Source organism: Psittacula echo (assembly GCF_963264785.1).
Source record: "Psittacula echo genome assembly, chromosome: 1".
Taxonomy (NCBI): Eukaryota; Metazoa; Chordata; class Aves; order Psittaciformes; family Psittacidae; genus Psittacula; species Psittacula echo.
This window is the reverse complement of record NC_137735.1, coordinates 58,897,356-58,924,922: the sequence shown is the minus strand read 5'-3', so window position 1 is coordinate 58,924,922 and position 27,567 is coordinate 58,897,356. Positions and strand designations below refer to the sequence as shown.

General features: G+C 39.2%; 1 protein-coding gene across 3 annotated transcripts; it reads right to left on the bottom strand.

Moving 5' to 3' along the window:
- Positions 1-95: 95 nt before the first annotated feature.
- UBA6 (ubiquitin like modifier activating enzyme 6) lies at positions 96-27,023 on the bottom strand. 3 transcript variants are annotated; one of them, XM_080631900.1, is made up of 33 exons: positions 26,904-27,023; positions 25,911-25,972; positions 24,262-24,356; positions 23,446-23,474; positions 22,557-22,651; positions 21,909-22,020; positions 20,737-20,817; positions 20,067-20,189; positions 19,701-19,824; positions 18,390-18,493; positions 17,532-17,594; positions 16,463-16,539; positions 15,728-15,794; positions 15,374-15,517; positions 14,657-14,724; positions 14,308-14,386; positions 14,025-14,105; positions 13,569-13,646; positions 12,120-12,301; positions 11,412-11,517; positions 10,610-10,699; positions 10,419-10,499; positions 9,689-9,817; positions 9,126-9,177; positions 8,959-9,022; positions 7,991-8,060; positions 7,237-7,308; positions 5,929-6,046; positions 4,773-4,966; positions 3,906-4,033; positions 2,975-3,062; positions 2,494-2,588; positions 96-398 (listed from the first exon to the last, which is right to left on the bottom strand). In XM_080631900.1, the coding sequence occupies exons 2-33, from the start codon at positions 25,949-25,951 to the stop codon at positions 263-265; spliced, it is 3,066 nt and encodes a 1,021-aa protein (XP_080488026.1). In that variant the 5' UTR covers positions 25,952-25,972; positions 26,904-27,023; the 3' UTR covers positions 96-262. The 3 variants fall into 3 exon arrangements, with proteins under 3 accessions (XP_080488026.1, XP_080488027.1, XP_080488028.1); XM_080631901.1 differs by lacking the exon at positions 10,419-10,499; XM_080631902.1 differs by lacking the exon at positions 15,374-15,517.
- Positions 27,024-27,567: the final 544 nt, after the last annotated feature.

Sequence of the window (27,567 nt, the reverse complement as noted above, 5' to 3'; positions counted from 1 at the left end):
TACAAATCTTGTCTTTAAGGTAAGGACTGTACTGGACACTCCATCTCATGGAGTGACCAATCTTCCTTTGAGCAAACAGGTTTGAACAGGAGCAGATGAAACATAAATCCAGTTTGTCTTCAGTGCAAAGCCACTGATTTTCACCATTTGTTTTAATTAAGGCTTCACCAAAAAGAAATATATAGTACCATCTTTAATAGCTGAAAATTAGCACACTCCTTTCAGAACAAATGGTCCAGGAGTGACTTCTGTGTCTCTACCATCAATTGTCTTCCTGAACAAAGTAGTATCTCACTGGTGGCCCTGGCAAGTCTTCCTCTCCATCAGTCTCTGGAGCAAATGACACTGTCAAATCCACATACTTCTTATCAGCTGATGGTTTCACAAGCTTTTGCATCCTACAAGGAAATGAAGGACAGTTTGTTAATATACCAGAAGGACGACTGGCAGTGGGAATTCAGGGCCTGGCTAGGATGAATTTCACTGCCAGCAATGAAGATGCACATTCTAGAAATCAGATTAAAATGGAGTGTAAGCTGCCTTTTAATTTTGATACAAAAGCTGGTCCTCCACCTGAGGTACAGCAAATGGTATTCCACTTTCATGACAGACATAGCCTGTTAGTGAGCTATTACAATGTTCATTAACAAGTGCTCAGTACAACAAAGAAGAGAAGATGGCCAGTTTCAGATGGGATTCTTCACCAACAGAATTGCTCTCTGGCATCCTACTGAGGCACAAAGCAAATTTAGCTTTCTGTGCAGGCTTCTGGTTAGTACAAGTTCTCAGTCTACCAAAAATGGCTGTTCTTAATGTTATTAGGGAGAAGCAGTCCAGTGCAGGCACTAGACAGACAGTCAACCAACCTCACTTTCATTATGTATCTTTGGATGTCTCAAAATTATTTTCTTGACAACTTGGAGCACTAGTTCATGAGCTCAAATGCTAAGAGGCTGGGGGAATACAGTCACTCATTTCTATTCCTCACGGGTCACTTACAGAAGGATTTCACTTCTGGCTATGCTTTAGCACACGGGTCAAAAAGCTGCTTCCCTCAAAGTACTTGTTCCCTTGCAAGAACACAAAGCATTAGCCTCTTCTTTAGCAGAGATACTGAGATCTTTCCCATTTGCATGAGGAAGTCCCAAGGTACAGAGGAAGGTAGATAACTATGTCTCTAAAACTTGCTTTTAAGGAGTATGCTACCAGTCAATGCTGTAATTGTGAAATTAAGACAAGAGTCTTGCACTGCTTGTCATATTACAGCAAGAGAAAGATTTTAAACACGTTAAGAAAAAAACACACAAGCAAGACCAAAGTTTGCTGTACAAATACCTTATAAAGCTTTTGGGGCTGTTTGTAACAAAACACCGAGCTGCTGTAACAACATGGAAAGCTTGAACAGGGTCTCAGAGTTATAAATCCTGACATTCATAAGAAGCCAGCTTCACACCTTGCCTTCCAGTTTATTACACACACCACTCAAAATGATTTTTACAGCTGTAGGAGGAGGAATATAAACAACTTACCTTGAGATAGGGTACAAATTCACATTTATGTGAATTATTATTAGAATGTGCCAGGCATTCTAAAGGCAGGACCAGCCTAGAGGCTCTTCTCTCCCTGGAAGTTGGAAGTAGCTTGCCCATAGCCTATACTACTTTGCCTGGCATTACCTCCTGGCAGACCTTCAGAATGGTACTGATCTACTTGTTCTAGCAAAGCCTGTGAACACTTCCCTGCATACAGTTCACAGCTGCTGTGAGGAACAAATTTTGAGCTAAAACAGTTCAATCAACATATAAGGCAGAACCAAACCTAGGTGAGATCTGGCTGTTACTTTGCAAAGGCTTATCAGTCAAAACTAATGCTCTGCTCTCACACCCTCACAAACTTCCAGTCTTTAGACTCCAGTTTCCTGTCAGTAAGTGGCACTGTAAAGCCTTGTGTAAAGCCTTCATTTTTAAAAGGGCTAAAGTGAGCTAGAATCTCAAGGAACTACTATGAGCTGAACAGACTTCCAGAAATCTCAGTCTGCATCCAATACATTAACTCCTTCCTAAGTAAGTGTTTCCATTCTTTGAGGTGAGTTGCTAAATATCACCATTAGTTTTTAAGCCAGTTTAAAAGGTTTGCTTAGTCTTGTTCATCTTGAATCAAGGTACTTTTTTCACTCTTCACCTCTCAAAATAACCCAACTTACTGTCAGACTTCTTTGGGTTTCTCATTCTAGCATTCGTCAGTTACAGTAGCATTTTGCAAGTCTCCTGTCCTCACTACAGAAGTTAATTCACTTTCTCTTTTGTCTTTCCACCACCAAAAAAGAAAAAAAAAAAAAAGAAGAAATTACCTCTTTTCTTTCCCAAATATTAATGACTAGCAACCACTTTGAGACAAAACACTGCTGTCAGGCACAAGTCTTTATGATACAACCAGTGAACATAATTTGTACATGCAATTGCATCCCTCAGTCCATTCTCCGGTTATACTTACGTCAGCTTTAATCTTTTAATATGACCTGGCATCACAGGAACATACAGCATTTTGACTCCCTGTACAACCATAGTTGGTTCAATTCCATACTTCTCCTGGAATTCACAAATTAAACTTATTAGAGGACTAGGAGAGCTGCAGAAGCCAGCAGATACTACTAATACTACAACTAAGTATTCAAGGCCATAAAATCCCAACTAGAAAGCTTGCTAATGCATGTATATTGGCAGAAGTTTTATTAAGATACATTTGAGCCAGTCGAATTAAAAAATCTTAAAACAGGTTTGGACATGTTTACTTAAAGACATTCCCATTGACATAAGTACTTTATAGAATTACTCTGCCCAATAACTTGATAAAACTAAAAAATAAAAGAAAAAGAAAAAACCCAAACCACAACCAAAAACCCCAAACCAACAACCCAGACGAAGAAAACCCTGTCCTCTCACCTTGTATTAAACCATTACAGTGGATAACTTACTCTGACAGCATTTATGAAGTCCAACAGAGTAAAATCCTCTTTCCCATAAACTGTCCACCTGTCCCAGATTGTAAATGACAACCCGTTTCTGTTTTAAAAGAGTAAGGTTTTTGTGACTTTAGAATGCAAACTCAGGCATTTCCTTTAAGCATGTATTGAAAAACTGCTGTGTATTCTAGCAACTTGCTCTTTTATCTTGAGCAAAATTTTCTTCCCTCTCTGCTGCCATTTCTCCAGCCCTTTGACCTGACTAAGCACAAGACACACTAAGAACTCTGAGTAAGCATAGTACCTGACAAAGAACTTTTAGTTTTCAGACCTACTTAAAATTATCTCATGTACTGATTAAGATGCAGAAGTGTGCCTAGTCTAGATGAACATCCTAGACAGGATGTTCTTTAATAACCATGCCACACATCTAACTCACCTGGATTTTTATAGCCTCACAAGCAACAGCTTCCATGGGAAAAAAAACTAAGCCCTTAAAACCACTACTTTTTAACAGGACAGAAGACATGCTGCATTTCAAAAACAGGAAGTTCTTGAGCAATGCATTATGGGACACCCTTGGCAGTACTTATGTCTTTAGAAATACATAGTAAATGTAAAGTTTGATTGCAACCACTAAGTGATTCATGATCTTCCAAGTTTAAAGAACAACAACAGCAATGAAAAAACAAAAGAACAACAAAAAAAAAACCAACCAAACAAAACCACCAAGAAACAAACCTGGAATATCTATAATGTCTAATAGGGAGTATGACTATGAACTGTGGTTGTACCATAGTTCCGATATGCAAGCACATAAGACCTTAATCTAGTTATCTGGATTTAATAACTGTAGAAACATCACACTTGTAATGGCTCGCCAAGTTCTAAGCATTCATTTCCCGGTTTCCAAATACCACCCTTCTGCCATTGCCCTTCCTACCTAATTTCTGTTCTTCTTACTTCAGCAGTTTCTGTAAAAACCATTATGGGAATGGCTAAGTTCAGAAAACAGTTCTTGTATGCATCAGCTGGGTAGCCACCAACAACTTTGATGAGTTCCAGTGCAACCTGCAGAAAATAAGAAGCCCATACTTCCGTGAGAGCAAACACAGGTTTTAGGTACTGTGTTACCAACTAGTCAAGAGGAGAGCAACTACAGAATAAGCTGTTAACGAGATCAGTCTTTCTGAAATCAGCAGAGTAAATCACATCTGGAAATGCAACCCAATATGTCACAGAAGAGGTAATGGGTGTAAACCGGGGCATAAGAGGTTCCATGTGAACATCAGGAAAAACTTCTTTACTGTGAGAGTGACAGAGCACTGGAACAGGTTGCCCAGGGGGGTTGTGGAGTCTCCTACATTGGAGATATTCAAGGCCCGGCTGGACAAGTTCCTGTGTGATGTTCGTAGGTTACCCTGCTCTTGCAGGGGGGTTGGACTAGATGATCTTTTGAGGTCCCTTCCAACCCTCGGGATTCTGTGATTCTGTGAAATAGAATCTGTTGCTGCTAGTGGAAATATTTCAGAAGGAAACATTGCAGAAAACAAGCCAAAATGCTGATCTTCAACTCCTCTTTCTGGTCCGCAAATCAAAAATAAAACCAGCAAGGGCTTACCAGATCTAGAACCAAGAGTGACCTTTTCTCTTGGTACAGAAGAAAAAGAGATTGCTGAGTTTGAAATAAACCCTTTTCTTTAACGAGGCTGTCAGGGTAGTGTTAATCAATATCCAAACAACAGTGGTTTTAGGCAAGGAACAGTAAGAAATAAATGTGCATTTTAAGCATTTTACAAAGCATACTGACCAGCCCTGACACTGCAGCAGTAGCTGTTGCAATCGCAGGAATAATCTTTCCAGCAATGCGTTTTGTTTTGAACCGATCTGCTGGTTCAATGTTGTACATCTTGGCTCGCAAGTTTGATGCTGCTGTTATGAAATCCATGTGCCCATTACTATCGTCATCTTTTTCAAAGGAGATGGGCTTCATTTGCAAATCATCTGCTCATATAAAAACCAAACAAAAACAAACAAAAAAAAAACCACGGAGCAAAAATTATTAGAAAACTGAACATGTCCTAAACTTAAGTTATAGGGAACTAGAACCTTAACAAATGTAAAATTTCACATTCTGGATCTTGGTGCCTCACATACAACTTGCTTTCCCCATAGTAGAAGTAGAAATGCCCCATCAGTTGTTAAAAGTGAGTAATCAAAGAATTACCAACAGAGCTCCATAATTTTATTTTCCTTGCAACACCAGGAATAGATTTTGGACAGTCATACGGATGTTTCTTATTCAGCTCCATCCTGTGAGAATTCCCTCTATAAGCTTTGTTTATCTGTAACCATTTCCCTAGGGACTCAGTGGCGTGGGAGACAGAGATCAGGGTTGACACTCTATGGGATAAGTCAGAGCTAAACTAATCTAATATTTCTCCTCTGTGTTCACAAGCTAAACATGCATGCATGTAGCTGTTGTCTAAAGACCTCTGCTTGCAGCCAGGCACAAAAATGGATTCAAGCATCCTCATTTTAACATATCTAGAGGATGCTGAAGAAGATTTTAACAGCCTTCATGATTTGGGATAATTTCAGATTGATGCCTGTAAGTAGTAACTCTCGGCCTTCTCATATTAGAATCACTTTCAGACATCTGGGATCTAGCGATCACCCTTTCCCTCCTTAAAAGTTCAATTCGTTGCTGCCTGCTCACTGTCATCAGGGTTGTGTTTACATGCAGTATAACAGAGAACCCTACACTTGCAGAAATCTCAGAAATATAGAAGCACAGGGCAATGTCAAGCACTAAGGACACTTACCTGCATGGCACCTCAGAAAGCTTTCAGAATTACAATTCTTGCAGAATTACAAACTGTTTTATCCACAGCCCTGAATGTCATACTACTGGCAGTGCAATAGCAAGATGTTACTAAGCTATGAAGCTAGTCTGCACTACTCACTTTCCAGAGCTTCATTGGATAGTATAGACTTCTCCAGCTGGAAAATAGCATTTCTTTCATCCTCACTGCTGACTGGAATATGATCTGGTTTTCTTGCAGTTTCATCAGTCTGTACAACCTGCAAGTGTATGCAGTGCTTGAGTAAGAAAATACACAAACTTTGTACAACACAAGTGTGAAGTGTATTAGATTTCCTGTCTTCCCCACAGTTATTTCCTCCCCAGTTCAAGAGACATAGACTTACAGAAGCAAGTCCAGCCAAAGGCCACAAAGATCACTAAGGAACTGGAGCATCTCTCATACAAGCAAAAGCTGAGAGAGCTGCATCAGTTCAGCCTGGAGAAGTCTCAGTGGGATCTTATCAATGAATATAAACATCTGATGTAGGGGAAAGTACAGGAGGCAGAGCCAGACTCTTTTCACTGGTGCCCAGTGACAGGACAAGTGGGTATGAGCTTTGTGCATGTTTGAAGTGCATAAAATTCTGTAACAAATATACAAAAATTCTTTAAAGAAAAAACAAAAAAGAACCCAACCAAAACTCTGAGGATGGTTGAACACTGGCACAGGTAACATAGAGAACCTCTGAAGTCTCCATCCTCAGAACTATTCAAAACTCAATGGGACACAGTCCTTGATGACCTGCTCTAGCTGCCCCTGCGTAAGCAAGGGGACTGGACTAGGTGGTCTCCAGAGGTCCCTTCTAACCTCAACCATTCTGTGATTGTGAGTCAAAATATCACTTTTGTCTCACAATGCAAGCATTCATGAAACAAGTGTTAACACTGGGCAAGAAAATATGAGAACACCCTGGAACATATGCTAATTTTAAATGATGACAAATGCTAGCCACTGCACAGTAGCACTTCAGCTGTTTTAAAGTTAACACTTCAAAAATAAACATAACAGTAATGACACTTCCTTTACAGTACCTAGAAAGAAGTAACAAATTGACACTAGCTTTGGATTGCTTTAAAGTTGCTGGGTAAAATTTTACTACTTTTATTAATATAGCATAAATAAAGATAAACTTAAAAAAAGCTTGCAGACTTGCAATCACACTCATCCATGGAAAACAATGCTACAACAAATTATTTGCAGAAAGCAACATCCTGCATTTAGCATCTGGGATATAGGCACTTTATCTATATCCAGTTAAAGCAGACCCATATGCCACACTCTTGTTTCCCCAAAACACATTTTAAATTTGTGTTTATTTCTCATCAGCATCAATGCAAGATGTATTTGGAGATGTGGGATATTGCTTGTGGATTTATCTTTTTTCTTTAAACAAAATATCACACTTACTTTGTTTGAAGGTCTGAACTCTGGTACCTTCACAGCTGAAATAATCTTCAAAATAGTTTCCTCTGAAAAATCCTGTTATGGTTTAAAAAAAAAAAACACCACAAAAAACAAAAACAAAGCAATTTAAATTCACATCAACACAAAAAGGCCCCCACAAGAAGACTGTATATCCAGTAGCATTTCAAAGAATACCAAACCCAAAATATCCCACAAATATTCAACAATGAAACATCATCACTGAAACACCAAGTGACATTCCAGTTCCCACAGTGAACCAGAGTGGTGTGGAGTGCCTAGCACTTGAAAACTGAACAAGTGTAAACATGACTTACAGGAAAATCCAATTAGTAAAGAAAAGAAGTAACAACAAACAAGGGATAAGCAACAAACAGGGGCTGTGAATAATAAGAATAAAGCTCCCAGACCATAACTAAGACAATTAAAAAATGCCTTTCAGAGATGTTCTTTTAGTTCATTTACTATATTGCACAGGAAATAGGTCCATCAAAGTAAGAATTCCTGAGTTCCTGAGTTCAGTGCTTAGTGAAAATACCCAATATATTACCCATTTCTTCTCCAGGTTAAGGATTTAAACAAAGACAACTAAATGTAAGCAGCTACTGAACAGCCAGTGCTGTTACTTCAAGAATCACTTTAGTCAGTTCTTGGAAAGAACTGGCAACTGGACAGTGGGCCAAAACTGAATACATACATCTGAGTTATGTGATAGGGACGCTGTTACAGTACAGATTACCTTTTCTGTAAAAGGAACACAGTACACTGTTGCAAAGAGTTTTGCTGCGCTCACAATGAAACCATAGTGCCTAAAGAAAAGAGGAAGATAATTATTTGTTTTGTTGACTTTTTACTTCAGTTGCTCAAAGGTTTGCAATCATATTCAAAGAGGTCTTGAAAACACACACAAAGAAACAGAATTTGCACCCTTCAGCCTTCACAGTACAAACCAGATGACATGCTTTGAGGGACTTGGAAGTCACCCTCAAAACTAAGCAAATTTTGATGAGTGAAGAGTTATTTAAAGAAAACCGTATTTCCTTAACCTCTGCAGTCAAAAAAACAAATGTTCACATGACACCAATGTGATAATAAAAAGTTTCACCTTAGCAATACTAATTAGAAATAAAAATTTGATATTTCTCATGATCTGTTTTCACCCAAAATAAAAATGGTGATCCAGTTTCTCAAAGCAGGTGTAGACATTCAGCAGAAAAAGACTTTTCAGTCCTTCAACTGCATCATTTATTTTAAATTATCTGTAATACCCAAGCCATCTAGATCAGACCCAAATTATGAAGAAGAAAAGGGGTCCCTCCACTAGGTCTTTTGAGACAGTCAATTTAATTTGGCACATCCTCCATTTCATGAGGCAAGCTGATGGGGGCAGGGGGATATGACAGCAGCAACTCAGTAATGTTGTAGTTACACAATAAATGAAATGGGTTGTTCTAAGCCATTAAATGGCTTAGAACTTGTCAGAACTTCCCACAGCACATTCCAATCCCCTGTCAGTGACAGTTAAATTACCTGCAGTGAAAGCATGAGGCAGCTCACCAAATCTGCCACAGTGTTAAGACTAGGCACTAGTACCTATCAAGTACCAGTCCAGCTTCTAGTGCTATAAAGCCACTGCCTTGGACTTTCTGCTGTAGGGCAAGTTTTATAGGATGATATAGAGCACATCAGTGGTAGCACCATACTTACAAAGGATCACTAAATTCAAACTTCACTGGGAAAGGTGGCCTCTTTGGTGACTGCCAAAATAAACCTGGTAGGAAGACAGACTAAGATGAAATCCTAAGGGTAATCAGATACAGCAACACACGACGTATGTGAATTCATAACGGGCACAAAGGGGCATATGTACTTACTTCCATCTTTTAATCGTGTATCAAGGGGAAATGAATGAAGGAGCTGAAGAGCCTAGAGGAAAAGACAGAGTACATTCAGTAATTTGTCATAAACAGTTTGAAATTACCACGCTGTAGGACACCTGTGTCAAGATGGAGAGCTTAAACACACAAGTACTGCTAGACAGAGTGATTTGTCCATTCATTCACAGGACAAAGATGACAGTGTGACCACATCCATTCAAAGACCAAGCAAAACACTTACTCCAATGAGCAAAGCATTCCCCCCCACTCTGTGGTCACTTTACGATTCTTGCATACCGATTCACAATTGGGAATGCAATGTTTTCTCAATGTGACAACTACCAGCAGGACAATATATGCACAGATTTGTATGTTCATGAACAGAAAGCATCATGATCACATCATTCCTACAAAATTATACACACATACACTTTAAGCAACACTGTGGACCAGATTCTCAGAATGACTGGCTCTTATTTCAGCCCACCTTCCTGTGACATCTACAAGTTTTCCAAGATCCCCATCAGTCTAGTGCCACCTCACTTCCAGGTCTTACCTACCTTATGGCTAAAATACTTCTCAAATTTTACTCTTGCTAGTTCCACACATTGAGTCCAACTTCGGGGTCTTCTACTGAGTGTTTTAATAACATGGAAACAGCCTTCTAAGCTCTCCCCTGATTTTATTCTCTAGAGAAGGAAATATGAAAATGTTAAAACACACAAGATTCCTCCCAATCCAGTCAAACAGTAAATACGTTTTTAGTAAGTTACAGCAAAAGGAAACAGAGGGTTACTTTGTGAAATACTATCCCTTATGTGATCCTCTCCACTGGGTTTTTCCTTACGTACTGTAGTCTACTTATTTCTACCCAGCCCTACAGACAATAGGCCATTAGAGACTCACAAAAGATAGATATTAAACAATTCAGTCTAATTTATTACATAGTTGAATTCAGTTGAAACTAAGTGTTCCCTTCATTTTTCCCAGCTAGTTCCACATCAGTGTGACATCTACTATATACCCACCAGAAGTACCTCAGTATTTCTGGTATTTCTATATTGTGTAGAGCACGCATGAGCTAAGGAAGCAGCCAATGCACGAGAGCCTTTGGCTTTTAATTACGAGACATGCCAGAAATACTGTTCAACTAATGACTTGGCCAAACAAGGCTTCAGTTTTTTTTAATAAAATCAGAAAATAACTCTAATCTCACTGAACTTAAATAGAAACAAAATCCATACAGCTTTAGTTTAAACCCTATATTTTAGCCTGGCAACATTCCCCTACCTGTAAAACTTCTTCTGCAGATGCATAGGTTTGCCAGAATTTGTTAAACAATGAAGGCTTGTGAGAAAATGAACTTTCAAACTAGAAAATAGAAAGAACAAATATGGCATTTTTCAAGAAGTGTAACATATCCCCCACGCTTCCAAATACACAGTAAGTTATGCTGAATGCCAGTAAGCTTATTCCCTTACCTTATCTCTTGCCCACTGTATCGTATGCTCAATGGCAGCTGGGAAAGACTTCAGGGTGCAAAAAGGTATTTCCTCTTCCGGTGGATCCCGCTGTAATTAAGGAAAGTTGTGCGTAAATGCAGATTTATTCAAATTTATTGCTAATAAGAGCATGAAGAATTTCTAGACTACTTAAAATTCAAACTGTTATAAAATACAAGGTGGCATATTTATGCTTAGAACAAAATTTGTTTACGAATACTAACATAATTTCTTATTTATGAAGAATAGTTTAACTCAACACTGGAAAGCAAAATTGAACCCTGAAACACAAACAACAGAAGAAATCACCAGCCAGCATTTCCAGGATGTGCAGTCAGCATTCACATAGGCTCTCACCCTTTCACTCAAGGCCAGAAAGACTTCTTTTGTTGTGAACCCTATCAGGACCATTAGGACGATCGAAATCCCATCTCTGTGTCCAAGTACACCATTTTGTGGTGTCCTCAACCAGTGAATTTCTACCTTATAAAAGCAGTATCACAAGAACTTAAACAGAAGGATACTGCAAGAGTTTGAAGGTTCATTATTGGCCTATGTGTAATCATTAGCTAGGTAGCAAACATTATATCTCTAGTCTGCTCAAATTTTATTTCCTCCAAGCTTTTCTTCAGAAACCAAGGAAGTAATTATTTCCTAATAGTACTGCTGTTCAGCAGCTCACATAGACCACTTATTTTAGACACATACATGAACAATTAAAGAATCAGAGGGCATTATGGGACTAGTTACAGAAAGGAAGTAATGATTTTAAAACACTTACATGACTATTATAGGACTCTGTCAGATGCGGCACAATAACTTCTGTGTGTCCTTTCGTTCCCATAGTTCCAGAGTCTATAAGAGGACGCAGGTTTGCTACACAACGACTGATAGGGAAAGACAGAATCACTACATTGTTGCCTTGCAGGCGTTACCAGAGTGTAATCACAGAATTGACTTTAGACACTTTCAGAAAAGTGAAAAGCTTATACGAAACTCAGGATAAGAGATTAAATCAGAAATGTTTATATAAATAAAGAAAAATAAGATATTAACTAAGAAGAGCTATTTCAAGTCACATCAGGATACTGTAAACCTCAGCCTACCTGAATTAGGAGCAGTAGTAATTCTTTCTAAATGTAAACACCCCTACTTATAAATTTAAATACACATTCTTACACAAAAATAATTCAGCCTTAAGACTGCCACAGTATTTTCCCTTCCCTCGTTAGACCTTGACAGTTATTCATGTCCAAGAACTCACTCCAAGACTCTATGCAGTGTGAACCGTATGAGCCGCACAACACCAGAGCTGGTTTCCACCACAAGTATAAATCCCATCCTCCCCCCAGCCAGCATCCTTATAAAGGAGCAAGATAAATCTGAGCAATTCAGATCTTATAAACAATAGCAATCAATAATATTAATGGAAAAGCAGAGTTCACATAAGAACGTGAAAAGCAGCCCTCGCTTCCTTTCCACAACCTACCTATCAATGTATCTCCTTGCCTCAATGTTATCCAAAGCAGTCACAATCACATCTTGTTTGGTATAGAATTCATCACTGTATGTGCTCTCAGTGGCTGGACAAACTTTATTAATATATGAGTCAATCTTTAAGTAAGGATTGATGTTCAGAGTTGCTTCTGCTGCAGTATAGCTTTTAGGTTTCTGAAAGTATAAATGCATATATAGATCAATGATATTCAGATAAATATCTGGGACAGAATTATCAATTTCATTTGCTGATCAGACAACAATTCACTGACAGAAATGCTAGTATGCAAAACATGCAATGAAGGAAATTCTTTAATCATGTACCTCCCTCGCTAATAAAATATAAAATAAAAAAAATAGAAATAAAAAATCTAGTTTTATTTTAGTTTTATTTGAAGTAGTGCAGCAGAAATGTATTGAGTAACTGAAACTGATGGCAAGTGCTGCCTCTCATGCTCCCAAAATGCCATAAGATAGGAACAGCTCATGACTATCAAGAGGATAAACCCGTTAGTTATTGCGACTATGTCTATGCCGCACAGACATCAAACATCCATGAATAATTACACTATTACAAAGCATTCCACACAAAGCCAATTTCAGAAGCTAAACTGAAATAGAGTTCTTAACCTACTTGACATTTCTAGCCATACTACCTTCAATTATCTAGGGATCAGCACTTAGAACAGCAGAACTCAAGACTGTGGCTTCTGAAAGCTTGAGGAGTTCACTTTCCATTTATCTACTCATTCAAAATGTAATCCGTTCCCAGATTTGCTAGACATACATAGGAGGTAGAAAATTCAGCTCCTGGATTTTGGCCAGCAGAGTCCCTTTTCCCCATTGCTGTCAAGATCTAAGACACCTGTTTTATTTCGTGTTGTGTTTGTACAGGGATATTTTCTCCCTGCTTCTACAGAATTAACAGTTTCTGAATCACACATTTACTGCATGTATGTTTTTTTACCAAGTTATTTACCAGCTTAATGAAGACTGAAGTCAGAAAATAGCAACTTCTGTCAAGTTCCATTAACAATAGCACTGCTATTAAGAACACTTCTGCCAGTGCCGTCTACTGCTTACTGTTCTGTTTTATTCTCCCCCAATTTCAGTGGTATAGAGTAAAGCGTTTCTGGCATATTAACCCATAGCAGCATCTTACGCAACACAGTATTCCTTATCCAGTTCTCAAGTTTGAGACATTTCATTAGTACCAGTACAAATTAAGATCAGACGAGTCAATTTTACTCAATGGATACTAGTGATAAGTGGGATGCCAACGTAGTTTGAGGTATTGTTTTAAAAGATACTGGATTTCATTACAGTTTTTATCTCTTTTCTGGACAAAGGTACATACACTCACAAGTTCAGCTCTCAGTCAGGACACAGGATGGGGAAACAGAACAACAGTCCAGAAAGTTTACTGAACAAGAAAGCCTACCTGTATGTGATGAGGTCGAAAAAGAAACTGCCTGTTCAGATTGGATTTCTCTATCAAGTCTGGATCTGTAATTGTAACCTAAGTCAGAAGGGGTAAAAGCAACAGCTGAAGTTACAATTAAAATGTAGCACTGAGCAATAATCCTGATGAAAACACTGCAGAAACTTGTCAAAGCAAAGCAATCCTGTTGGCATCCACTATGGCTAACAGCTTGGCCTATACTGATGGATTAAATGTCATTTTAAAATCAAAATACAGCAAGACTGCTCAAAGTGTGCTCTGCTTCTAATTAATTGCACACTACTTCCACTCCATGCTGAGGCCATTTTAGTCTCTGCTCAGAGATTAACCTGAAATAAGACTGAGACTTTCAACATTTTTGAGTAGTCTAATTATTTAGCTATTCCTTGTCATGTTACTTTTTAATAAGCAAAGTGAGGTTAACAGGTGACTTACCAATCCTTTGTCTTGCCCAGTACCGACACCAAGGAGTGCAAAGTTTTTTAGCATTTCACAGCCTATTGCTCCACAGCCAACCTAAGGAAAACAACATTTTTTAGAGTCAGAAACATAAGTGAACACCATGAAGACAAGTATAATAGCCAAGTCCCATTATAATTTTATAGCATTTATTCTGCAGTGGCACACATCATCAGGGCTGCTTTCATTATTTGGAAGACAGTGGACATTAGCTGTATTGACAAAGCATTTGCAAAGTCTAAGTGTCAGTCATACTCACCAAGAAAATATTCAAATCGTGCAACTTCTGGCACAGAGAGTCTCCAATACAAGCTCTCAAGGCATCATACCTATCTCCCCTATGCAGGTATAGGAGACAGAAAGAGAAGACTACTAAGTTGCCATTTATCACCATAGCATCATTGATGCCAAACTGCACTTTGACATGAACTAAGAAAATCAGAGTGAGTCCCCTATAGTTCCTACTCCTCCCATACTCAAACAGGACACACATTCTCAACCGCAAACCTGTCCCTCTAGCAAACAGTGCTGAACTAAGACCTCTTCTATGCCTGCTTGAGACTCAGATCTGAACAGTACATAAAACAGCAGACTGTAGGTATATTTACCGTGGGAGAAATTCTTCAGAGCCCATCTTTTCTAGAGGTGTTACTATGTCTAACATATCTATATACAGCTGTAAAACAAAAAAGAAAATGACCCAGTAAAAACCTGTGAAAGTCATTCATGGTATTTTCATTTAAAAACCAAAGTAAATATTTTCAGTGTACAACAGAGTCTAGAAATTTAGAAGCATTGAGTTTTTACTGCTAGTGGAAGACTAGACAGCATTCAGTTCCTACAGTTCACAATTTTAGTGGACAGGAAAAAGCACCTGGTCAGAGAGGGGAAAAAAGCTCACTGAATCGTGAGCCACAAGCTTTTGACTTCCGACAGGCATGTCACACCTCCAAATTAGACTAAGAAGCTTATTAATCTAATTTTATTCTGACACCTATCCCGAGAGTCTGAAAGCACTGCTCGTATGTACAGTAGCTTAAGCTGGCATCTGGACTACCTCACACCTTTACAGCCATGTAGGTAGGCCTGTGCTTTCCTTGCTTGTGAGTGAAAAAAAGAACGTGATGTCTCAATCCTAAATATTGTAGACACAACAACATTATATTTTTTCCTAAATTCAGTCTCAAGTCTCTCCTCTCCACCCCCCTACCCCATTATTGAAGTTGTTCAGGCTACTTTGATCATACAGCATACATGTGTACGATCAACCATACATTCATAACAACACCGTCAGAAGAAAGATCCAAAACCAAAGACAGCCTTACCCACTGCTGCAATGGAGAAAATTTTCCTGTTACTGCTTTCAAGACTTCCTGGCTTGCAACACCACCTACTGCTGCAGCCAGAGGAGCTAGAAATCCCTGAGCAGTCCTAGACAGCCATTTCACTACATCTCCATTCACCTGAGGCTGAAAAATAAGACATAACAACAACAGATTTTTCCCCTCAATTGAGGGGAAACACGGATTCTGTATCCTCACATGGCCTTCAGAAAGCCAGCTGAACCATCTAAAGATGGATACAAAGTCCAGAACAATAACCAGCAACTAAAGCATGACCTTAGGCAAGCAAACAAGTGCATCAAAAATTACTCATAATGACTACAGTTCCTTACTTACTTTGTTTTCCAGTGTTTCACTTATAGACATGGCTATTTTCAGCATTTCCTCAGCATCTTGGAGGCATCTAGACACCAGGGTAGAAACAATAATAACCATTTAACCATTCCATAGTCCTTCTAGAAACACAATCAATGGCAAAAAAAAGCACTGGATACAGTAGGAAGAGTTTGGAAATTTATATTGGCTTTAACAGTGAGCATTAAGTATGCACTTCTGAAGGTTACAGTTAGCTCAAGAACAGGAGTCTCAGTGGAGAAGCCCATGTGCAAGTCCAGTCTTAAGATTTATACTTTTTAAGTACTTTTGTCTCATTGAACTAAATTATGTGCATTAAGAAATACATCTGAAAAAACATACTGAAAATAAAAATACTTCACACCTTCTAGAGTGTTTTTTAAATCCATAAGGTACAGAATAAGTCAGGAAACATTGAAACAACTTTGCTATATTAACCCCTCAATGTGAAAAAACTGAAACAGAGCAGAACTTCCTCCAGAAGCATTTTCTGTCTACCTAGACCCAGAAAGTGCCATTGCTATACTGGGAAAGTCCTGTTACAAACTAGACATGCATTAGGTAACATTTTTCATCTAGATTTCAACTTTTCATTTCTATGCCTTCTATTAAGTACCAGACAGACAAAGTACCCTGCTGCACATCAAACCCATGACTACACTAAATGGAGAGATCTCTCTGATTCAAGACTTAGCAGAGACAAGATCACTGCATTACCCAATATTCGGTCCACGACCAAAGTTCTCCTGGAAGTGGTTTAAGGCAAGCATGGCAACATGGATCTGCAAAGGTGCCTGTTAAGACAACAACAGCTGCTAAAACTGAAGGAAACAAAAGCAACTATTTGAACTCTTCTGTTACCATTTCATTTCCTTGTCTCTTAACCATACCGCTCAAAAAACAAAGATTAAATAGCATTAAAGATTTATTTTGAAACACCTTTCACTCATGATTTTACAAACTGAGATTATGAATTATTACTGAGACATAATGCAATACCCTTCATACACATTCAGCACTCACTTCAACTAAGTCCAACTAAAGAGTTCCCAAAAGAATTTAGTGCTGAAATTGAAAAATGCAATAATCTTCTTTTAACTAGACCCCAATATGCATTGCATTTTGCCAAACATCAGTATCAAAACCCAGCATTAAGGGTCAAAAAGTAGAAAATCTGAACAGGCAAGTGAGACCTTACATTACCCAAAAATACCTCCAAAAAATTATTAGATCAACATTTTTTTTAGTTTAAGGTTTTAATGAGCCCAAGACCTTGCATGTCCCTAACACTTAACTAAAATGGTGTTAGAGGCAAATACTGCTAGATTCCAATCAGGTTTTAAATATACCTCTGAATCATTTTTTCAAAGGTAAAAGAAAAGATTCTTACACTTTTAACTGCAGTTTCTAACCAACCTATGACCATCTTTTTATGATTATCACAGCTTTGATGCCAGTGTGATTTTTATCAACCAAACAGCATTGTGTCACTTGCAAAATTTACACTCCCATGAAGGAGAGACTTATCAAAAACTATTTTAAGCAGCAGAGGTGGCTGAGCCATGCATTTCAATATGTTGGTGCAAATCATGGATAAAAAACCTCTACACTGATCTAAACTATAATGTATATTCTGTGTGACTACACAAACTGATATCTCACTCATATTTAACTACTACAGAACAGAGCTAGGAAATAATATTGTTCTATACATAAAGCTGCATATTACATTCCATGTAGTTTTAACATTAAAGCAGTTACACAAAAATCCCCACATGCTAATTACCTCAGGCTTGCTAAAATCTGCAACGAGGCATAATGGATTTGTTATCTGCTTCTCCAATCGTTCCTGGAAAAACAGAATTCATGATAACAAACCCACTTAAGGATACAACAGTCGGTGCTACCTGAAAAATCAATACTCCTCCTGGAAAGACTAAGGACTAAATATCCTTTCTTACTAGCATTGCTCTTACTCTCTCCATTATTAATGCCACTGAAGCTGCATATAATAATCACCTACTGCAAGTTCTGCCAAACAAAAATGGTTAAAGAGATGTTTCACATCCTAGTGGCAAGACTCATTTCAAACTGCTCTGAAGTCAGCTACCAGAGATTTTTTAGGCAATAAAAATGTGGATGTGTGCTTGCAGAACTTCCCCACTCAGGAAGAACAAGAAGCAGCAGCTACTGCTCCACAGAGACAAGATACTGAGCTATGCATTCTCAGATCAGAAGCAGCTGGTCCTCACTCCCAGCTTTTTAGAAGCATCTAAAGGAAGCATCTGCCAGGATCTACTTTCTGCAGGCCCAAGAAGGCACACAGCACCATGTAGCTTGCAACCCATCTTATACAAACTCATCTGTCTCTTTTTCTCAGAACGCCACCAAGAAATCCCATATTTGGAGTCCCCAGCAGTATAACAATAGGCTGCCCATAACTTATTTTTCCCTCTCTACACTGGCAGATAATTGAAGTATTTCCTGTTCTCTACGGTTTAGTAAATTGGTACCACTATTCTTACCTAGTAAAATTAGTGTAAACCCAAATCAAGGTAACTAAATCATGTTATCTGCTGAACTCTGCTTCCAGTGCTCGTAACAGTAACACTCAAGAAACTGGTTATTTCAAGCACACACTTACAAAGTAAAACATCTTGGGCGTCTTCACTTGGACAGCTATGCCTCCGTGTAAGTAAGGCTCCATATCTGACGTATCACCAATGCTGAAGGAATAAGGTGACACCACTGAAAAGAGAATAAAATAAACAGTGACTGACAATTAAAAGTGTCATTGGATGCAACAATTCTGTATACAATAAATTATGGTTTTGCCAGTGCTTTTTTCACTGTAATTTTGTAGTGTGCAACCCTGCTTTGAAAGCATAAACACAGCTGATCCTCCTCAAAGGATTGTCTCTCCTTCCCAGTTTCTGGACTAAAGTATTAGTCTCACATGATCTGTTACGAAATAAGCTTTTTAAAGTGGCAGCAGATATAACAAGAATTCTGATGACCAGAGCTCTGTAACAAAAATGAAATAACTCTTAGTTTTGTTTAGACTGTGCACAGCAGTGTCCAGTACACTGCTCAGAGTAGGACTGCAACCCCGTGACTGAAACAACAGGCAATCAAAAAGGGCAGCTGAAGCATTTAAGTCACAACAACCTTTCTCTCATACCATCTGGAGCATCATTCAGATCAAGCAAGAAGGCACAAAAATTGTTAATACATGGAAAACTGAAACCAAAAGCAGAGCTGTGCTTAGAGGAAAAGAGGAAGCACTGAACACAGCATCAGCAATAGCAAAACAAAAGAGAAGACAGACTCAACCATGCTCAAGAGTACTGTTTTTGTCTCAGACCACAGAATAACCCCCACCCACCTGCTCTCTCTTCTGCTTGAGACAAACAGGCATTCAGATCTGGGAAATGAGCAATTACCCAGCATCCACAAGGAAGCAAGTACATGAAACATGCATAATGCAGACCAAAGCAGGGTAAACACAAATCATAAGAATCACTTCAAAAGCATGCTTAGAAACAGATGTGAAGGCATCCCTGAACGCTTACATTGTCACCCAAAAAACAAGGCAAACTGTGACACACATAGTGGCATTAATTTAGGCCAAAACCATGATAAAAGTACAGGTGTTATGGGACCCTCCAAAAAATGAAAGAGTTTCATGAGCAAACTAATGACAATAGTTTCAGAGACTGCCAACCAGTTTTCACTAGCTGAGAGTTTCCACTGCCACTTAAGCAGCAAGATGAGTTTGAAAGACTTTAGTAAATGGAGTCAAGACAACACTAGGAAGACCTCTGCACCAAAAAGTAGATTTTTCTGTGCAAGCTCACTGGAGGTCTGCACTCCTCTGGCTACAGTAACTTACATTACAGCAAGCTAAAATAGACCAAAAAATAAATACCTTGCAAAGGAGTCAGCAACATTTTACCTGTTATTTGGTGTGTGGATCCATTTAAGCATGACATTCCATTTACTTCCCGAAAGGTTAAGAGCTGTCCTGTTTCAAGCATGTGTGGATGATTTTCAAGGCAAGTGACAATACCAGGATTTGACTGAAAGTGAAAATGGCAAAATTAGCAATGAGGAAAGTATCTTGCATAAAGAAGTCATGCTTTATTGTAGACACATAGCTTTTTGCCTATTGAAACTGCAGCCTCTAATACTTCTAGCACATCAGTTCTGTCATAACAAAGGAGTTACCTATGATAACTTTTACAGTCCTTTTGGTCACAGAGCCAATAACAAGTCATTATTAAGAAAAAAATAAAGCAGCACAATGACTTCTACCCCTTACTTGTGTTATATTTGAAATGAAGATCTCCTTTGGCTCCTCTCCCGTTGTATCCAGCACTTCAAATTCATCACCAAAGTCACAAAACAAACGTGAACATGCTCCATATACATCTGCACTGATGAACTACAAGAGAAAGTAAAACTCACGAGTATCCCTAAAGCAGCACAAGCCAAAGGACTGACTTCTCTCATTCAACCTTGTCCAAGGCTAGCAGTTTACCTTCTGTTGTGGAAACCTGTCAGGTGCACCCAGGCCACTGACTATATAGCACAGCATTCATGACAGACTTTGAATCTGCATGAGCATTTCTGAACCCCTACACAAACCCCAAGAATCATACAGTGAAATACTGCCACTTCTACCACTGTTACATTTGGTCTCAGTATGTTCTTTCAGAACTATTGTAAGTTCACAGTGAAAACCAGTTCTTCATAGAAATTTTCTGTTGTTGTTAAGAACCAGACTATGGTTACTCAGGCTGGTACCCAGATAATACCAGATATATGTACAGAGTATGAGTATTGTACTCCCAAAACTCATACTGCTCAATCAACATGCTATCTGCATAGAACTATACACCTCATTACCAGCTTTCCCAATTTCTGGATAGAACATGTTGGAGACCCTGAACGCTCACTGTACAGATTATTCATGTGTTTACTTCTGTTACCTTAATAGGTGGCTGTTGAGCATGACAGAAGTCATTAATCTTTTTCTGCAGCAGCAGGCTTACTTCAGTCAATATGACACACTGCAAACAAGAACAGAAATGTATCTAAGACACTAAAAGCAATCAACATCTTCAGGCTATGAAAAAAAGTAGTAACAGTAAGTTGGTCAGGTGTTCTGATTCCTTTCCCACACACATAACAGAGAAAGCAGTCTCGAGCCAGTTTTCTCATTACACATTAAAACCCATGGGTTACTGCTCCACAAGTTCTGCAAACCAGATGAGCAAGAGCAAGAACAGCAAATTCTCACCTTCGTTTTACTGCAGCTATGAAACTCAAAACCTAATTAGAATAGTTATGAGAACAGCTACCGGTAATCTCAGAGAGAATGTGGATCTTGAATTTTAAGATTAAACTTAGCAAAGCAAACACAAATAATACTAGTAAGTGCACACCGAGAAGTCTGCACAATTTTCACGTAGTGGTGCTCATCAAACAGCAGACATACAATTTCTGCAAGCATTCTTTTAAAGTTTAGGATAGTATTGGGTTACAAAGCATGTGCACTGCATCCCATTCAGTTATACACGGCTTATTAAAGCTGGGACATTCAGAAACTTGGTAAGCTTGGATATAACCAAAAGCCACACAGTAAAAGCTCCCAGCTCAGACTGAGCCATGTACACTGGCGTGAGACAGCTGACTGAACAACTGAAAACACCCTCGTTCCAACACAGAGGAACTTACATTTCATAGATACAGGCATACATAAATATCTTTCTAATTATATAGCCTGAGTTTCTACCACCTGGAATACAGCACACAAAATACGTGCAGAACATCTGTACTCTGTAGCTGCAAAAAAAGTCACAATTGCACTTTTGAACAACAACAAAAATTGTATGGCAATCTCTATTAGCTATTTACTGTCATAATAAATTCCATAGTAAGTAGCATAAGAAAGTGCTAGGAACACAAACCCACTGTTTCAGCCTTGAAGAAACAAGCATGGCAATTTCCTTAGTCCAAATACAAGACCTACTTCTTTCTTTACATCATTTTAAAATATACTTTGGTTCATTTTCATTTTATTATATTAAAAAAAAAAAATACATCTAAGCTGCTTGCTGTGAGAAAAATGTCACATACAACAGCCTTAAGAGTGACGTACCTGGTACTGCTTTAGAAAAGACAGATCTGTGGTTTCATCTAGTGGCACAACTGATGCTGCTACATGGACATATGGATTGAGCTCTGCAATGCGATGAAGTGTAGCCTCAGCCCTGAAAGAACAACAACTTTCAAGATTTTTCATGCACCTACAAAACTGTATTTTCGATACAGAATTTCATACCAGACATGCCCTAGGAGAGTCCCTCAGGAAGTCTCCTAGCAACAATCACCAACTCATTTATTCACACTTCAGTTCCTAGCAGGTTTGAGGAAAAAAGCTCTGTCCAATGTATCACAGGTCTCATGATCATGTGGTATCATGACTGTTTTCTAGTCTCGCCCAGATGGCTGAGGAAGCCCGAAGAAGAAATTCACCCTGGCCCCTACTATTAAAGTTACATTACAAATTCCAAACTGCAAGAAGTGAGATATTTGACTAAGAACTCCAGTCCTAAATTAGACTTCCCTAATACCCACCTGGGCACTGCAGTCAAAGCCAGTAACTCCAGAGAAAGGATGTAAGAAGTATTTGTATATGTATCAGCAGTATATGTATCAGCAGCTCCTGGACTATTATTTTTGTGGCTGATTATACTGTTACTCCTAGTCAAGTTCAGTCTTCCCTCACTCCAAAGACTTCACCAACCTGTTCCTTTGACTGCTAATATCATCTTCATGGATGAAGAAGTTGATCCCCAAATCCCATTTCGTGCACTGCTTGGTGTCATGAACTGTAAGAGCCTATGAAAGTTTAGCAAAAAGCATTTACTGGAAGAAGTGTACATCGTCATAGCACCCAAAAAGACGGATTAAGCCCCACATAAAATGCTGGAGGACTAGCACTGCAGAAGATTTAGTTGTTCCATGTATACAAGCTCCTCCAATCTCTTTTCCAAGAAAGCTTACTGTTTGAGAGACAGAAACACATCTGCACCATGCATTTCACTAAGCATTTTCCTCCCAGCTAGCAGTGATGACAGCATTTAAATAATAAGGATGATTTCTGCCACACTGTGATTATAGGGCAATCTGTAAATTAATGGATTCCCAAAATTATAAACAAGATTTCTTTTTCTTCTCCATTGGAAGAGTTTTAAAATGCTTCTGTCTAATAAAATTAATCCCAGCAGCACAAAAGCAATTGTTGAATTAAAACGTCCAACCATTCTAATGTCTACACAAAAGGATTCTGGTGGATGACAAAATAGGATAATATTTTGAATAGTTTGGCTTTCGAGTTTACAGCAGTCCATTTAGGAGAGGCCATTTTATACAAAAGGATTCAATGTCTGATCAGCAGCTGACTAAAATATTACAAGAGGTTATTTCAGAGTGCAGTGGACATCACTGTTAGAGTCTGACTGTACCACTTGAGCATCCAGATTATTAAAAGTTTTCACCCCCAGGTCCTCAAATGCTTTGCAATCCCTGTACTGAAAGACAGTTTCAGAAATTTAAGATTAGCTACATAGTAGTGTTGTCCCTTTTTCTCCAGCTCACCCAAGAATACCCAACAACAGAACTGTTTTACATACCTTTACTCCAGCCAGAATTATATTTTTGGCTGAAAAAAAACAAAAACAAAACAGAGAGATGGACTGTTGCAGATATCTTGCACATCTGTAATTGAGTAGTTACGTGGGTAGACAATAACAGTATGCCATTGCTAAGAACTTCACATCTTAAAGGTTTGTTCTCTTTTACATTCAGCTTAAGCATTCTACAGCACCACTGAAAGCAGAATAACATAACCAATGTTAAAACGTCTCTCTACATTTGTCATTTGTCAGCTGCTCATCCCACAGGCATGATTACAGAGACACTAATGGCAATAAACTGGAAAATTCCATGACTCTCTTCTGGCATCTGTTGCAGAGTACCATTAAAACCAACTGAAGTGTAATAAGCCACGTAAGAACCAGCCAAGACAAGTCTTGCTCATAAAAAGTAAGAGAAATTGTTATGGATTCTCTTGCACGGGGGCAGTTATGTATTTTTCACCAAACTGCATCTGTTCTCCTACCTTCCACCCCACAGTTCCTACATGGGGATACTTAGGTTATAGCTGCTTTTGTGTTACAATCACTGATACTGATGTCAAAAGGAGTAACTTGGATTATCCACCCTCAACTCTCAATCAATACACACAATTTTGGGTAAAGCAATCTGGCCCTTGGAAGCACATTTGAAAGTAAAAAGTGAAATTATATTCTAGCAAAAAGTCTCCTAGAGAAAACACATATAAATTCACTCAGATACTTCAGACATGCTTTTCAAATCTATAATAAGTATTCTGGGACAGTATGTTTACATATACATGTGAATGCTTAAATAAACGTTACCTAACTTACCAATCTCCACACCAAGGCCACCTATACCACTCAGGAATACATGGGACTGAGCCATCTTCTGCATTGCCGTGTCTCCAAGAACATACCTCTGGCGACTATAGCAAAGATAAATTCAGATCAAAGCAAGATAAAATAAGTCAAGAGCACATGAAAGCAAGTCAAGAATCCCCAGTCATTTCCAAAAAAAAGTTCAAGTATTTTCATTTATTCTATTGTCCCAATCAGTTTCTAATCCACCATACCGATTTCTGCAGAGGAGTGTGTGTCACTAGTGACGTGCACAGTTCTATTTACCAGTCCTCTGTTCAACGAGCCACTGAGGAGATAACTTTTGTGTATTTGAACTGTATAGTGCTTTAGGAAATAAATGTGTGTCAATTGTAATATTTGCATGCACAACCCAAATAGTAAAATGCATGTAGCACAGATCTTTTCAGTGTGAGGTGTTAGAGAAATTACTTTTAAATCCACGTAAAGCCTTTTTCAAGATTTTGGAATTAACTATTGAAGACATAAACAAGCCTAAGAACTTCTTTATCAGAGATCTTCAAACCAGAGGGTCCAGCAGCTTTTTGAGTCAGAACCTGAGCTCTGGAACCTTACAATCACCTACACAATCAAACTTAAACCATTCTAAATACTGCCTTTTTCACCAAGGAAAAGTAGGACTTTCATAAGATAAATGCCAAAATGTAAAATGACACATATAACACAGGAAGCTCAATTAAAAATAAGCCTCATTTTTTCAGCATGTGAGTATTTGGTTTTTAAATTTATATGTGTGTGTGTAGATATATATATATATTTAAATAATAAAGTAAAAGCTTTTCATCCACAACATTATTCTAGGGATACTATTTGTTCCAGTACAGGGTCTCTGAACTATTGCCATGCCACATGATTTCAAGCCACTCCCAGCTAATAAATTAAAACAACAGTAACAATAAGAAAATAAATAGGGTTGTTTGTTTTTTTTTTTTTAAATCTACCAAAAAAACCCAAACCAAACAAACACCAAACCAATCCCAAAAAACCCAATACTGTGAAGTTTGGAGGATAACAGAGATACTGATGACATTCATGAGGACAGAGAAGTATGTTGAAGACTGAGGAATAAATGAAATTATGAAGGAGCTAAACTACATAATGTACAAAAAGAAGGCAGCGAAAGCCAAGGAACAAGAGAGGAATATCTGCCTTGTCAAAGGGGAAACAAGTTAAATACATAAAGAAAATCCCTATTACAAATAGGAGAAGTATTATTCCTGTTTTCCAAAAAGCACACATTATTGATAGTGTTGGAACTTTGAACAACTACCTAGTATTTACCTATGCTTTTTACTGGTCAAATACTAATAATGGCCATAACACACCTGTTACAAGACCAATAAAGGAACAGTTTTACAGAATGAGGAAATGTATCTTCAATTCAACCAGTTCTCATCACTAACTTTGCAAAGAAGTGGGTTCTATTTCATTTGCTGAACACTTTGGGGGTTTTGCCTTATAAGAGGATGGACACAGCAGCACAAGCACACACACTTTTACCTCCCCAGCAGCAGACAGTGTTTTCAAGCCTTGTCTTTCACATTACCACATGCAAACATGTTGTAAGTCAAGAGCAACAGTTAAAAACCAGATATTCTTACCTATACAAAGCATCATCAATTTCCATAGAGTCTGCTGCCATGATTGATATGATTTGCTTACACTAGAAGGGTTAATAAAAGAAATAATCTGGTTACACTGGATGCAATGTCACAGTTGGCCCCCTCTCCCTGCTCTACTCAGTTCTTCAACACAAGGAATGAAAAAGTTCCCCTCGAATCAAGCCAGTATCATCTCCTAACAGCCAAGAGCAACCATTCCTAAACTGCTCTGCTCCATAATCTTCCTCCGCAAACAGCAGAGGCACTCTGGGTCTGCCCAACATAAACAGATTGTGGTACTAAGGTGAGGAAGGTGATCCACCTGGATAAAAACACCCAGCCTGCTCTGCTGTGGCTACTGACATCCATCTCAGTGTGCATCCCAAACAGCCTTTTGTAACCAACAAGGATGTGCAATCAACACACAAGAGAACCTTCTCCACCTGTACCACACAGACCTGTGTGACAGTGGTTCTTTCAACATATTTATCAATTCTCAGTTGTCATCCTGTATTCTCTGTTACAGCACTGAGCTGCTGCAGGTATACCCATCAGCTATGGCAAAACCTTTCCTTCCAAAAGACGGCTTAGTGGTACTATTATGAAGTAGTTCTAAGACAAAGTTTTGTTACTATATTCCTACATCAAATTTTATTTCTCATTTCAGTTTAACCTACTGAGTCTGTCTCACAGGCAGGTAATACAGGGAGAGAAGGAGAGGAAAGTGATTTTATTATGTGTTAGTTCTAACCAGGTGGTTGACATTTACACATTTGCCTGTTTCATTTCTAAAAGCCAACGCTATCAGTTTTAATGCCAGGCTCCTATTTAACTGCTTAAGTAATGCCCTTCATTTTTAAAGCCTCAGCTGCTTATGGGACACAACCCAGGGACAAACTGCGAGGCTGCATGTTATCAAGAAGGACTGAGATGTTCTGAAGAGCAGCAAAGGCACAAGAGCTGTAGTGATGGGCTCGTTTCAATGCTTCTTACCTCCAAGTCAGCGCAGGCTGAAGCAGTATTAATTAGTTGCTGTTCAGCAGGCTGGGATGGCAGGGAGGCCTGGATTCATCCCACCTATCCAGCGTTTCCAGAGGCGGATCCCAGCCGATGCAGTTCCCTGTTCAGGCGGTGGAGAGAGAGAGAAGACGCTCAGACCCACTGTTACCTGCTCAGCTGAGCTAATGGGCGAAAAGCACCTCGGATCTACAGCGGAAACCGAGACAGAGCCGGCCGGCCCCCAAACGAACCCGACCCGGCTCCCAGCACTGCCCGACCGGCAGCAGCCCCCAACCCCGGCGCCCTGGGGGCGTCCCCGAGGCGCTGCGCACCGACACCCGGCAGGCTGCGGCCCCCCCCTCCGGCCCCTCCGCCGCCCGCCCTCACCACTCTGGCGGCCTGGCGTTGCGATCGAGGCCTGAGCCCTGCCGGCACCACGGGAGAAGAGGCAGGAAGGGGGTAGGAAACGGCAGCGCCGGTGCCGCGGCGCTTCCCCGCCTGCGCCGACATGAGGGGCCGGGCTAGGGCCGGCCGGCGCGGCCCGCCTCCTCCTGCTTCACGGCGGGCGGCCCGAGCCCGGCCTGAGATGGCGGCAAGTAGAGTGCGCTGCTGTGGTACCCGGCGGGAGGTGCTTAAGCCATTAGACTGAAAACATTTT